The sequence below is a fragment of the Anser brachyrhynchus genome, assembly GCF_964034855.1.
Source record: "Anser brachyrhynchus genome assembly, chromosome: 6".
Lineage (NCBI taxonomy): Eukaryota > Metazoa > Chordata > Aves > Anseriformes > Anatidae > Anser > Anser brachyrhynchus.
The window spans coordinates 30,081,978-30,096,238 of record NC_137700.1 but is presented as its reverse complement, the minus strand read 5'-3'; the positions used below and the strand labels follow the sequence as shown (position 1 = coordinate 30,096,238).

Below are 14,261 nucleotides of genomic sequence, written 5' to 3'. Positions count from 1 at the left end.
GAGAGCTATGGGAGGCTTCCAGGAGCAGCAGGCGCCTCTTCTGCCAGCCCTGCCTTGCACAGCCCTGCCCCAAGCAGGGCAATGTCCCCTCTGCACCCACGCCGTGGGGCTGGCTCCAGATCACCGGAGCGGAGCTGGGCATCCCCAGCACCAGGGCGGCTCCCCACACTCCAGCGAGCAAACCCCGATCACAAAAACCTCCATCAGGCACCCTGAGGCAAGGCTTTGGCTGACACTCCTGAGGTCTCCAGCTCCACAACACCTTTCCTCTGCAGGTCTCAAATGCCTGTCCGGGGAAGGAAAATTAAAACCTTTCCTGCACAAGTTTTAAGCCCATAATGGTCATTAGTGCAGCTTGCCTGACCTGGCGCGATGCTGTCTGCCAGTTCCACCCACTTAAACTGTGTCAGTGTTTCCATTATTGTGCCTGTGATTTCCGAATACTCAAACAAATTAATTCCCCTCTGGCCTTCTTGCCCTTTCTGAATACTTCAAGATTTATTTAAAAACAAGGCAGCTGCAGAGGACGGCTCTTATGACTCTTGCCATTTATCACCAGCCCAGCATCCTCCTTCAGCCATGAACTCAAAATGCCATCCTGCTTCTTTCCAAACACTCAGAGCTCAAAAAATACAAATACAGATACATATTTTTTTTAATACTTGGCAATCCCACCTTATTGGTATGGACAATTCGTAGGACTTGTTGTATTTAAAATCTCCCCTTTTTGTATTTTATATAATCTCTTTTGATTGCCGTCATTTTCTTTTTCTTTGCTTGTTACATTTTTGTATATGTCTAATTGCAGTAATCCTTAAATGAGGCTTATTAAGCATTTAATTAAACTCACCCTCTTTCACAGCTGTGGGTTTTGGTCATCTAATAAATACTTTTTTAACAAATCCCCATTCAAATGTTACCGCTCTACCCAAGCCATCAACTCTGGAGGCCCCAAGACACACACCACAGCTGGATTGGTCTCCGTTACTCTGCAGGAATGCTACTGGTATTTCTAATGAAGCCACCAAATTCCAGTCCAGTGACAAATTCATGTTTACCCATGATACAGATGCCAAAAGAGCATTCAGAAATACTCTTCCAAAAACAGTGTTCTCAATCACAACGTTTAGAGACTCAAATTTTGTTCTCTTCCAGCTCTCGCATGAGCTCTGCGATATGTATCTCCAAAGGAAAATCCCTAACAACATTTTTTTTTTCTCTATCCCTTTTGGGTATTTGTGACAAACTAGCTCTCTTTGTTGCTTTGGCAGCCTGCGGCAGTCTCCCAGTTGTGCCTGCTTCTGAGCCTTGCTGGTCCACGCGCTGATGCACGGGAGGCCCAAGGGCAAAGTGTAACCCATCTGCTGGCAAACAGGCAGCGAGGTGTCGGGGTGGAGCACACTCCCACCTCCGCCCTTCCCGTGGAGATCATGCTTTTAATACTGCAATCACACGGCTCAGGCTGCTTGTCTCAGAAATGCCACTTTCATTGATGTTCTTCCACCGCAAGAAAATGTCCAATTCTTATAACCGAGCTGCCGGTGTGAGCACAGGCACAGCTAAGAGTGTAGCTCCCTGCCCCACTTTGTGAGCAGAGTTAATCCACGAGCACCGGACCCAGCAGGATTTGCACCCATCCCGCGGAGGCCAGCAGCTCTCCCAGAGGGCCGCGTCGCCTCCCCGCTTCTCCTTTCCAGGGCTCACCTGCCAGCATCCCCCGTCACCCCGTGCTCCCGCGGCGCAGCCTCGAGGGCCCAGGCTGCTAACCCTGTCCGGAGAGGGATGTGCTGTCCATCGGCCACTACGGCTGCGGCTGGGCACCCCGCTGCCTCTGCCTGTGCCTCCTGAGCCGAGCCCGAGGAGCCTCTGCACCGAGGACGAGCCCTGCGCCTGCTCGCTCGGCGCCAGCCTCCGAGCGGAGCTGCACCCGCCTGCAAGAGTCCAGCCCCAGGCTCAGGGCCCAGCACAGGCAGGCAGTGACTCAGGACAAAACAAACCAGCTGCAAATATTTGAGGTATGTGGACGCCAGGAGGGGAGGGGTTACTGCCTAGCAAGAGAGGAGAGGGGATGAAACTAGGGCGGGGAATAATTAATCCGAGCGAAAGGCTGAGCTCCCTGCCAGGAGCAGGATCTGCCTGGGGTGAAAACTCTCGCTCTGGACACAGGTAGTAAGTAGTAAGTCCTCGGCACAATATATCTACTGCTCCGAAAGAAACAGACTGAATATATTCAGCGGCTCACTGCTTAGGAGCAATGAGAGTAATCCAAACCCTAAGGATGAGCTGAACAGGAGCAGACTGGGGCACTTCTCCAGGGCTGCCAGAAGGTCTCATCTCAAAGGTGTCCCACGCAGAGCCTGGTGGCTCCCCCAACATGGCCTCGGAGGTCCCGTGGCACAGGTGAGCTATGGGGCCCTGCTGGGCTCCCTGCTGGAGCAAACAGCACTCTCAAACCTTGGAGGATGGGGACTAACAAGACGCTCACTGACAAAGACAGGCGAGAAGCCCTGGGACGGGCAAGGGTTCTCATGGTCCTCCCAGGACATCTCCCTCCCGGCTGTCCCTGCCTTCCCTGCCCTTACGTGCCTCTTGGCTGCCCTCTGCTACCATGGACTCCAACGCTGAGGCAGGACATCGATAAAAAAACGACTGCGAGCAAAAACAGCAAGAGAAAATAGAATGAAAACTGGAAGTTCTTTAAAAGGATGTCTTAAGCAGATAATCCAAACAAACACTGTTATGCAATCAAGAAAGAGAACAATAGTGATGGAAAATTTGTCGTGGGCCTGTGCTTCGATAGAGGCAGCAAATACAAACACATGAATGAATACAGAAAAACATACAATAGACAATAGATATTGGGTGAACTTTCAAGTACAGAAAAATTAGAAGAAAGACATCAAGAAAAATCCATGGATGGCAGAATTAAGAATTCAGGTTTTGTTTTTTAAATGAGGGAATAAAGTGCTACTTTATAATCCAATTTTATTTCCACCCAGGACAAAAGAAATACTTATAATGATCTAATCCTGTAATAAGCAGAGAGAGTAACATTCTTGATAAGATGGTGAAAAGGCAAAATTATACAATAAATGTTCTGTTTCTTTCCACCTAAAAAGCTGAGATAAGACCTTGCTAACTGGCACCTCAAAAACCCATTGCCAGTGGAGAATATCTAGAAAAGAGGGCATTTCCAATCACATTCTCCACAAACTGAATTTAGAGTTGATCCTTTATAATATTTTCAAAGTAAATGGGAAATCACTGAACATTGATTTCGTAGGATCGCAAATAAGGATTACACATACTAGTCGCTAACTGAGCCAAGGTATTTTGAACAAGATGGAAACACTCAAACCAAGTAGGTTTAACACAGACAAATGCATTAATGTATTAATGAGGATAAGAAATGCAGCCACACGCAGGGCTGTGTTCTGGGACTAGTGACTCTGCTCAGGTCAGCCAAAACTCAGCAAAAGTTCCCAGAGTGCAGCAAAAGTGTGTGTGGGGATCTGGGACAAGGGACAGGAGTGCAGCAACCTAGACACTCACCTAGGATGTCCCCTGCTGCTTTGAAGTCCACTATTTTAAGAGTAAGAACTGAAAAATAAGTGAAGATCAGGAAGAATAAACACTGACAGGTCTTTCTGTGAGTCTGTGCCATGAGTATTTTAAGACCATTAATTACACAGACCTGAAGACTGAAAAATTACTGGTTGAACCGAAGGCTGGTAATTACAGTACCTGCCTGAGAAAAAAAATACCATCAACTAAAAAGCTGTAATTTAGCAGAAAAAGGTTGCAGGTTGAGAGCTGAAATACAACACATTAGCATGCAAAACACTCAAGAGGGATGGTGAGTAAGCAGCACCGCTATGTCAGGAGGAGTCTCCTTCTGTTGGAGCATCAGGCAGACGCATCTGAGCCTCCTCTCGGAAGAGATGCTCTAACCAAGTAGCTGTCACTGCGCTGCACCACAGAGAAATCTGCGAGAAGTGTAACAACCCAGCTGGTGGAAAAGATGTCCCCATGTCATCCCTAACAGGGCTTCCAAGTCCTGAATTCTGCTACTCTGCGGATAGGAGGAGGAGGCTAGGAGAGAAGCAGACAGTGTTGTAAAAAGCACCTAGAGGTACACAGAGAGGGAAAAGCAGAGCAGACTTTTTCCTAGCAGCAGGACAGGAGGGTGTCCGCTGCCAAGCGCTGTGGGATGACTTTTGGGAAGGCTCCCGGGTGCTGGTGAGGTCTTACACAGAGGCAGTACAGCTACAGGGGCTAAGCACATCTGCTGAGGAGGTGTGCTGCTGATGCTGGCCAGGGCCCCAGTGGGGCTTGAAGAGGAACGTAGCAGGGACCTGCAGCCAGAAACAGGCTGCAGGATAGACAGACACTGTTAGAAGACACCTGGAGCCTTCCTTGCTCCCTGTCCTGCTGTGTTACCAGCGGTGGAGCACGGTGTGTGGTTTCCCCAGGCCCAGCTGGGAGCTGACTGCAGTATTTCCCCAGACGCAGCTCCCACAGGCCAGCCCCTGCCCCATTTTGAGCCTCCCAGGGCTTTGCAGGCTGCTTCCCTCCTCACTGTGCTCCTGGCCCCTCCTAGCTGCCCTTTGAACCTCCTGGCACTGCAAAACCGCTCCCTTCCCTTGCCCCGGGGACACAACCGAGCAAAGTCCCACCCTACCAGGGCAGCCGAGAGCGCAGAAATGCAGCCTGCGGAACCTGCTTAATCAAATACCTCCAGAGAACAGATTTTTTTTGTAAGCTGATAGCCAGCCGCAGCCTCCAGCACTGCCACCTAGGTGGCTGCTGCACTGCTGTGCTGTTTGCTCCACACTTCAAACCCCCCTCAAAGAGAGTTCACGTACAGGTGCCTGAGCTGGACGCAGAAAGGGCGCAGCAGCCAACAGGTCCTCAGACACCATTACCTGCCGGGGAGGTCAGGCCCAAGGTGGGCTCCTTCACTCCCTCCACCCAGCCTCGCTGTCCCTGCCCCAACATCTACTCATGACCTTGCAACAAGAGGGCAACCCCCACAAAGCTGCTTGCAGCCGACTGTCGCGGCCGTGCTGTCAGCAGTGGGACTGGGCGCTAGGGCAGGGCCAAGGAACGCCCCGGGGCCACCGCACCGGCAACTCCCAAGCACTTCCCTGCCTACCTCGCTTCTCCTTCCTGGTTTGTACAAACTCCGAGTGCCGCAGGGTGCTGGGAGCCGTCCTCCTGTAGAAACTGTTTCGCTGCAGCAAGGAGCCCGTCCTGTTGCCTTCCTCGGCCTCCGCCTCCCAGATGTGGCTCCAGTCTGGCCGGCCCGTGCGTACCCTCGAGCGCTCTGCTCTAGCATCCAGGGCTGCTCCTTCTGGCTCCCCACAGCCATTGCAATCCGTGTCCCATGTCCTTGACTGTCTGTAGCAGGAGCCTGACTCCAGGCTTGTGCTGCTGTCTCCTGAGGACCAGGCTGCAAATGCAGGAGCTTCACAGCCTCCAGCTGGATCGCTGCGGTGCATGACACGGCCTTTAGGCTGCCTATGCTGCTCAAAGTCTTCTTGGGCTGCCTGGTCCCTGGCATCTACGTACTGCCTTCCCTCCTCCCTGTACCCTCTAGAGCCCCTGTCCTGCCTACGCTGCCTTTCCCTTTCCCCATAATGTCCTTCACCCTCACTGTAGTCCCTAGGATCTCTGTCCTCCTTATACCACCTTCCCCCTTCCCCGGACTCTGCAGGGCCTCTATCCTCTCTGTACCGCCTTCCCCCCTCCCTATACCTCCCAGGTACTCTGTCCTCTCTGTACCGCCCTTCTCCTATCCCGGAGTTGCAGTCTCTGTATTGAACGCCCTCCCTCTCGTTCACCCTGTAGTTTCTGTCCTCTGTGTCCTGGCTTTTGCCTTTCCAAGCCCTGTCTGTTCTCCTGCAGTCCATGTACTTGTAATCTTCCTTCCAGAAGCCTTCGCAGTCTCCGTTCACGCTCTCTTCGTCCACGGAGATGCCCTCCTCTCTCCTATAATCACCCCAGCCTCTGTCTGCTCCCTCGCAGTCTGAGTGCTGCCTCTTCGCCCTGGGTCTCCCATCCCAGCGAGCCTCCCTGAGCAGCGCGTCCGCCCCGGTGACGCCCTCTCTCCTCGCAGCGCAACAGTCCTCGTATTCCCAGCTGAGAAGCCGAGGATCCTGCCTCGGATCCTCCACGCCGTATTTCGTCCTGGGATAAGTGCACATCGTCCTCCTGGGGTGCGGCACGGGTGCCGACCCCCGTGCCGCCTGCTCCCTGAGCCCCGGCTGGGGCTGGCGCCGCTTCTCCCCTCTGCTCCGGCGCTTTCTTCCCAGGTGAAAGGCGACCAGCACTTCCTGAAACCAGCCCGCAGAGTACGACGACAGGGCCGTGCCCAATGGCTCAGAGCCCCAGCCTCCTCCACCTGCTGCCCAAGGTAATCAGTAACCAGCCCAGAGGGAGGGAGGCCGCGGGGAGGCTCTCGCTGCACAAACCGGCTCCACGGCTTCGCCACAGCCAGCAGCCTCCCCGGGGCAGGGAAAAGCAGCGCAGTGGGGCACCACCAGGCCGTGCCCTAAGACCAACGTCCCCGGGGAAGGGAAAGAGGTGCGTGCGAGATCATTGGAAGCCACGGCCCAGTTATCGAGCACCGGATCTCCTTCCCCTGCCTCCACAGCCCTGCCAGCTCCAGCAGCTAGCACGGAGCCCAAGCGACGCAACCTTGTCCTCCACACCTTCCTGCCTGTGCTCCACACCTTCGTGCCGGGCCCCGTCCTTCTGCCAGCCCTCACGCACAGGTGAGGAGCAGCAGGAGGTGAGCAGCCCTGGGGCAGAGCCGAGGAAGGGGCCTGAAGGCACCGTCTGGGTCACGGAGTCCAGTCACCCGCAGCCGTGTGCCAACACACAACAGGAGCTTCCAGGAGGCTAAAGAAACATGCGCTCCAGTAACTCCTCTCACTACAGGGTTCAACATATCCCCAGTTTTCCATACCCCAAACACAGAAGCTCCAATGAGAAACCAAGAGATGACCACAACGTGCCCTGAACAGACAGGAGAGTCCATGGAGGTCATCCATGCTTCAGGTTCTTGTAGCATTCGTATGCACAACTGGTGTTTCCAGCTGGCAGAAGGCAAAATTAAAACCAACACACCCTCCTACTCCAGCTGCAGGAGGGCAAGCACTAATCCTGCCCAAGTCTGGTCATCAGCATAACTTCAGTGTACACACAAGACATGCCGAGAAGCAACCTGCACATTTTAAACACATATTTTAGAAGGACACATACTTTCTGCTGTTCATTTGGCTCCCCAGAGGACAAACGGATGGGCTGGGTTCCCCCAGGACTATGCCAGCCCTACTTCGTGCCCTTAGGTAGGACACACTGATCATAGGACCAGAGCTGCTTCTTCTAACTCCTCATGTTTCTTGAAGGGCTGAAAAATCCTCTGGGACTAGTAAGGGGATAACTCGATGGGCAGGATGTCTCAAGCCAGTGCGCTAGTTCCTGCCTAAAACTTTCAGTTTCAGTAACCAACAAGTTCGGCAGGACCTTCCTCTGCCAGGAAGCAGTGAGACAGCAGGAGACGTGTCCCAGAAAGATCCATCCCGGATTTGCCTCTTCCTAACTCCAAGCCTCGAATCTTCTAAGCATCCCTCTCACACCCCGCTGGTGTGGAGGCTGCGTGTTACCCTGTTTCCCCAGCGCACTGACATCATCCTTCGCTCCCGTGTGCTCTGCATCACACACGATCCTGCAGCAAAGCACCCGGGCCCCACACTGCTGATTAAGTAGTGGGAGGCTGGAGGCATTGAAATCGGAGTGAGTAATCCCAAGGCATGAGCTGACATTTCACTCCACCTCCCGCACGCAGTGCCCACATTTCCTGCGCATCATGAGTTTTGGTAAGAGAACTGCACTGTAAGAGCTCCTGGGAGAAGCTGGGGAAGGGACTGTGGGAGATGTATGTTTCCACTTTATCTATTGTATTATGAAGTATAACAGAGTTAACAGCACTGATCTTTGTATCGTACCTTTGGGTTTTCAGAGTCCAAATGTGCCACATAAACCAGGCAGCCTTCTTCTCCAAGTGTAAAGCAAAATCATCGTGATTTGTAGTGCCACAGTGTTTACAAAAACAACCAAAATCAATAATCAAAAAAAACAGATTAAAAGACTGGCTCCAGCAGTGCCTGTATGCTGCAGGGGCCAGCTGTCCTCCTAAAGCACCCCCGCCCCCTGCTGCCGCAGACTCACCTCTCAGCTCCTGCAGCTCCACGCTGAGGCTCTCGATGTTGGAATCACAGAAGTCAAGGTTTTCCAGGGTCTCCGCTCTCACCAGCTCATCCTGCTGCTCCTCCAGCATCAAGCTCAGCTCAGCGCGGGTCTTCCCGTAAGCCTCCAGGTCTCGCTCCACCTCTCCGATCCTCGTCAGCAGGATGGAGCAGGGGGAAGCCGCTCCTGTCTGCATCAAGTCATCGCGGGCCTCCTCTGCACGCTGCTCCTGGGCGCTGGGCTGCAGCTGCGGAGGGGCCAGGCTCCTCCGCTGACTGCTGGACGGAGGCCGAGGCGCGGGCCGGGAGGGCTTCACCGAGAACGACAGGGACCTGCCTTTGGGGAGGCGGCCGGGCTGCGAGGGCACAGGGGCTGTCGCGAGGGTGCTGGGCCGAGGAGGGGGTGGCCTCAGGGCTTTCCTCCTCTCTGGCTGCTTGGCGTGGGAGGCAGGCTCAGGAGACCCACGAACGATGTCCTTCTCAGAGCTATAGTCCAAGATGGAGAAGTGCCGGGAGACCTTGTCCTGCTCAGCACCGGTACCCGACAGACTCTTCTCAAACTGTGCCAGCTGCTCTGTCAGTTTGGAGTCGAGGTCTGTGCAGCCATCCCCCTGCGCTGTGAGAAGGGAACATTCCCCCCACGTCCCAGACCAGGTGTCCGAGCCCATGTGAGAACCTCCCAAGCTGGAGGAACAAGACTTGGACTTCTCCTGCTGACTGTCCACCCAACCATCCAAGTCCTGGGCGCTGCTCTGGTTCTCCTGGGGCTCTGGTGCTGCCCAGCTGTTAGGAGGAGAAATGACCTGGCTTCTGCAAGTGTCTGGCGGGGAGCAGGGAGCCTGCTGGGGCAAGGCAGGACTGTCTCCATCATGCTCAGGCAGGGCCTGAGGCTCCAGTACACCTGCTTGGCCGGGCTTGTTGCTCTGCTGTGGGGGCAGCCGAGTAGAGGGATGAAGGCCATTGACTGTCTTTGTGCAGTCAGAGGGGAGGGAGTCTGCTGGGGCTTTGGGATGTGGCCCCTGGAGTCCTGCGTCAGGAAAGGCCTGACACTGTCCCAAATCAGTGCCCGGAGGACCCTCCGACCTCTCTGCCATGTGAGATGTAATGGTGTCAGACACAGGGTGTGCAACAGAGCCATCCTCCACGGCCCTGCCATCTTTCCCTGGCAAAGGGAGAGCTTTGGAGCAGGTGCTCTCTGGGTCTTGCTGGATGGTCGCCTCACAGCTGACTCCAGCCTGGGGATCTCCAGCACCCACCTTTTCCCTGCAAGGGTCGGAGGCTTCCAGTCTCACAAATCTGTGTGGGAAGATGCCACGTTTCCCCCTCAGCTCCCCCTCTAGCCAGCCATCCTCCAGAATGCCCACAATCCGAATCCTGTCACCCACATCAAAATCCAGCTCCTGGGACTCCAGGGCTTGGAACTGGTAGAGAGCAACACCATAGGTGCTCCCTGGCTCCTGCCCTCCATCCTCTCTGCTGTCCTCCTCCTGTTTGGTGGGAACCTCCACTGTCCCGTTGGTGTCACGAGTCCCTCTGGGCTCTGGATACTCTGAGGTTCCTGCTGCTCTCAGAGGAGTAAGCAGCTCCACAAAACCCTCTGGGAAAATACCCCTGTGGCCTCGGAGCTCCCCCTCGAACCAGCCAGGCTCTGGGATGCCAACGATGTTGATCACATCCCCTTCCCTGAAGTCCAGTTCCTCCTCCAGCTGAGCAGACAGGTCCATCAGGGCCCGGGCTTGGCCCAGTGAGTAGGCAGGCACCTCCAGGAGAGCGCTCTGGGACAGCTGACGGCTCCGAGTAGAAAGGCACAGCTCCCGCACGCATGATGAGGGGAAAAAGCCCTTGGAACCCCAGCTGCTTCGGCCCTGGAGCCAGCTGGAGGCCAGGGAACCCCCCAGGATCACCAGGTCTCCTGCAGGGAATGAGACACACCAGTTCAAAACTGCCTGTACGATTGTTTCTCACCTCCTCTCCCCTTGTCCTTCTTGGCTGTGGGTAAGGTCTGGCACTCTACACAGACTGCAGAGACTGAAGGTAAGGCACAAAGCACTGGCAGCCTCATGCATGCGCATAACTAAGTTACATGGTTATAGCTCCATGACTTTCTAGTTGCTATGCCATGAAGTTGCACCAAAGCTTTGATTTCCTCCCCCAAAATCTAGGATTTGGGGATTGGAGGGTAGTTAAAAGGCAGCTGTAAGCCTACTGTGATCACACAGCTCCAGTATTTGGAGTTTCATGAGTAACAATAGATCATAAGAAACTGGTATTGGAGGGAGGCTGGGACACAAGGGTCCACAGAGGTTTTGATGTGACCCATGTCATGGGGTATTAGAAAAGTCCCCTCTCTCCCCTGCCACTGTAAGCAGGATGCTGTGACAAGGCTCACCCTGTGCTTCTGGTAGGACAGCAGGGGACTATGAGATGCAAAGCAAAGGAAGGGAATGGAGATTACCTCTCTGCAATGACAAGCTCCCTGGCTCTTGAGATGTGAAGTCACTGGTACAAACAAACAGTTTTTCTCCCTGCTTCAAAGGGGGAATATCCACAGGTTCCACAAAGCTGCTAGGAAACTGCCCTAAAATGAGAAGCATTTGTCAGCAATGAGTCTTTTCTGTAGCCCACCACAACTCCCTCCACCCTTCTTCCAGACTCTGGGATCTATTCCTCTTGCTAAAGGAAAATACTGTGCCCCCAGCTACCCAGGGTGACTCAACAGTGTGGTGGAAGAGGAATGGGTTTGAGAGATGGGAATTCCTCAGGTTTTAAATGCTTGGGAGCTAACAGAGAACAAAAATCGTTGTGCCCTCGGTTCACTCCAGGCAACCAGTACCATCAGCAGAGTTTCTGGGAACAGACATACCAGGTCTTCTCCACTTTCATTGCCTGAATCCCAACTCAGGGTCATGACGAGGACTATGAGATCCACTAGTGCTGCACCACAAGACTTGTGCACATCCACTTTGTGCTCCTCACTCTGCAAGGCCTGGCCCCAGCATAGCTTCAGCGCACAAGTCAGGCCACCGCACTCAGGAAGGCCACGTCTGTGAGCCAGAGGCTCTGCCTCAGCACTGCTGAGGCTCTGGTGACCTTCCCCATTTTATCACCTTGTGCAGCAATTTTCACCATGGTACCCAATGCTGGATGCCCAGCTACTCAGAGCAGGCCACAGCCAGACAGGGCTGTGCATGCTTGGCCATCGCAGGACTTCACCCTGCTCCTGATTTCAGCCTCGGGAGCACTGGATATGGCAGAGCTGACCGCAAAGCCCACTGCAAATTCCCGTCTTTTACAATTCATGGCAAGGAGAAATGATGGACTATGGGCTAGTAGTACTTCCAGCATTCACTCATGATAACCACTCAATACAGTTTCCATGTTCTCCAATAAAACCTAGAGACATCCTATCCCGGACTCCCTGCACTTTCCACCAGGATTAGGCAGTTTGGCATCTGCTGTCATTAACCTGAGGTAGAACCAACAGCCCACAGGCTTCTAGTTTCAGTGGCTTCCTTCAGAGTTTTAACCAACTCCACCTCTTTTTCCATGTCTTAGTTTCCTGCTCTGTACATGGAAACAACCTAACACTGTTAGAAAGGAAGCCATGGAGCCACATTAATTATTCCCCAGAGTATTAAGTATTATTATTGGTAGGCTGCAGCACCTACACAGCTTCTATTAAAAAGTGCTTTTTCAATCCCCTGCAACTTTAGCTTAGAAAACTGGGCAGAAAACTACGACAGCTGTTCCAATGAAAAGCAGGAATGCAAGCTGGTTTTGAGTTAAAGGTCATTAAAAACCATTCTGTTTGACTTCGGCATGTTTCTTTATCTTTGAGCTATGATAGCATCTGTTTATTGTTTCTTCACAGCTTTATGTTCTTGAGAACAAGCACTTCAGTTACACTGAGAGAAAAAACTGTGGTAAAGTAGCTGCTGCTGATTTCTGCAGAAGTAATTTGTGCCCAGTGGCTTGGGATCAGGCATGCCCTCATTCAGTGCCATTTATCAGCTACGTGGAGCATAGGGGAAAAGCCCTCTTCTGCACCTTTGCTCCTGTCCATCTTTGTTTTAAGCAGAGAAAGGCGCCTGACAGCCCACAGCTGGTAGCAGAGCCCAGACTGCAGCTGCAGTAGCAGCCCCATCTCCACGGCCAGGCGTGGAAGTGCAGCCCTACCTTCACGCTGAGCAAAGAGTCAGGCTTCTGCTTTGAAGTGGCCTGGTTTTCATCTCTCTGAGAGCTCACGCATCTCAGCGTCGGTAGAGATGAGAAAGAGCTGCTTACACCAGGACGAGGGGACTAAGTGTTTCACTAAGAGCATTTTGGTGCTTCAGAAGTTTCTCGCGCTCCTCCAAAAGTTTAGCAGACTTGCACGCTACTTCAGGCACCCAGGTATTGGTCCCAGCTTGTGCGGGAAAGTGTTTTAAAGCAAAAAGGAGGAAGCGGGGCTGAGTCAGGCCTCCAGGGGGGACACGGATTCTGTCACTGAGTGTCCCACTGACTTGAACTGACAAGGTCACTTGGCGTTTCCACCCTCAGTGCATCTGTTTCCTCTCTCCCCTTCCACTGCCACAGCAGGTCAGTGCATAAACTAGACAGGAAATGGCTGTCCCACCACAGAGGATGTAGCACCTAGCGTTGTGAAGCTCCCATCTCAAGAAGTGACACACCACTGACCTCTCTCAAAAGAATAAGCGAGCTATCTGAACACCTGACGTGCAGCTGGAAGGGAACCTGTACCCTCAGCCCCAGGTGAAGCCCAGTGAAAGATCTGGTACAACAGTTCTGGTCCTGCATGCCCCAATAGCACAGCGCTGGCCAGGGAAGGTGCTCATGGTGGATGCTGAGATGGCAGGTGGCAGCTTACGGACCCAGGGGCAGGCTCTTACCTGTGACACCTTCCTTTTTGCCGAGGAGCCAGAACTCATCCACCACAGCCAGCACCTCGATGACATCTCCCACGAAGAGGGGCAACTCCTCAGAGACGCTGGGACAGAAATCAAAGACCGCTCGTACCACAGAGCCAGCCTCCATTGCGTGGGGTCTGCAGGCAGATTGGTACCTAAGGCTGAAATACAGAGGAAGTCTGTTAGTGGCAAGAAGAACTTGAAATTATCACAAATATTCTCGGAGAGGAAAACCCTTCCTGAGCGCAAGAGGCAGGGACACTGAGGGGGCTCTGTCCTGAGCTCACTGAACCCCTTCCCCATGCAGCCAAAGGAGGGGGGGTCTCCAGCAGTACAGCCCCTGTGGTCCTGCCTGCCTTATCCGGCCTCTCTGGCTACCTCTGCCGGGACACTTTTGTGCTGTACCATGGGGAGAAGCAGCAAGAAAATCTAGAAGCAAATTCCCGTCAGGAAGGAAGCGAGAGGAGGGGAGGAAGCTCCACGCTTCCCTGACACCAGGGCAGGCCCAGAGCCCGCTGAGGCCTCTGCAGGCAGGCAGCGGCCACCACTGCACGCAGCTGCCGAGCCAGGACACTTCTCTGTATCGCCTTTGCTCTGCACCAAGCAGCCTTCCCAGCAAGGTCCTATGCTGCACCGAGGCGGCGGCAGCCCTGCAGCTTCACTGGGCCGTCCCCTTTTCCCTTACCCCTCAGGAAGGGAACTGAAAGGTGCATCTGTCCGAGATCGTCAGAAGCCCTAAGATTATCCCTCAGCATCTGCAGCTCAGGCTGTAAGCACTTCCCTTTGTTTTCCTGTTTCACCACAATTACGGGCAGAGCCTGGCACTGCTGACACCTCCCGGAGGTGTTCTCAGAGCCCTGCCCTTTGTGGCCCCAAGACACCAGCACCCTCCCTGACACGCTGCTGTCCTCCCACACCGTGGGAGCCCGAGCAGGACGGCTCCTGCTCTGTCCTGTCAGGCACAGCCACTCTGAGGAGCGAGCCCTCTTTCCTCCAAAAGCGTGTCGATGTGCGCAGTGAGCAGTCACCCTCCCAGCGCCACGCCGAGCTGGCCGTGCACGCAGCACGGCTATGGAGCAGCCACGTCCCTCGCTAGCGGCAG

The 14,261-nt window shown here is 54.0% G+C and overlaps 1 protein-coding gene across 7 annotated transcripts in view; it reads right to left on the bottom strand.

Moving 5' to 3' along the window:
• The window catches only part of DNMBP (dynamin binding protein), a 32,674-nt gene that overhangs the window by 10,482 nt on the left and 7,931 nt on the right, over window positions 1-14,261 (bottom strand). For 6 of the 7 annotated variants that reach the window (XM_080597029.1, XM_080597031.1, XM_080597030.1 and 3 more), the window contains exons 2-4: window positions 13,142-13,320; window positions 10,708-10,830; window positions 8,236-10,164 (exon numbers count right to left, since the gene is read on the bottom strand). In XM_080597029.1, coding sequence (XP_080453155.1) covers window positions 8,236-10,164; window positions 10,708-10,830; window positions 13,142-13,286 — 2,197 coding nt within the window. In that variant the 5' untranslated portion in view covers window positions 13,287-13,320. Of the gene's footprint in view, window positions 1-5,155; window positions 7,977-8,235; window positions 10,165-10,707; window positions 10,831-13,141; window positions 13,321-14,261 lie in introns of those variants that run through there. The other variant, XM_080597033.1, reaches the window with a different exon arrangement.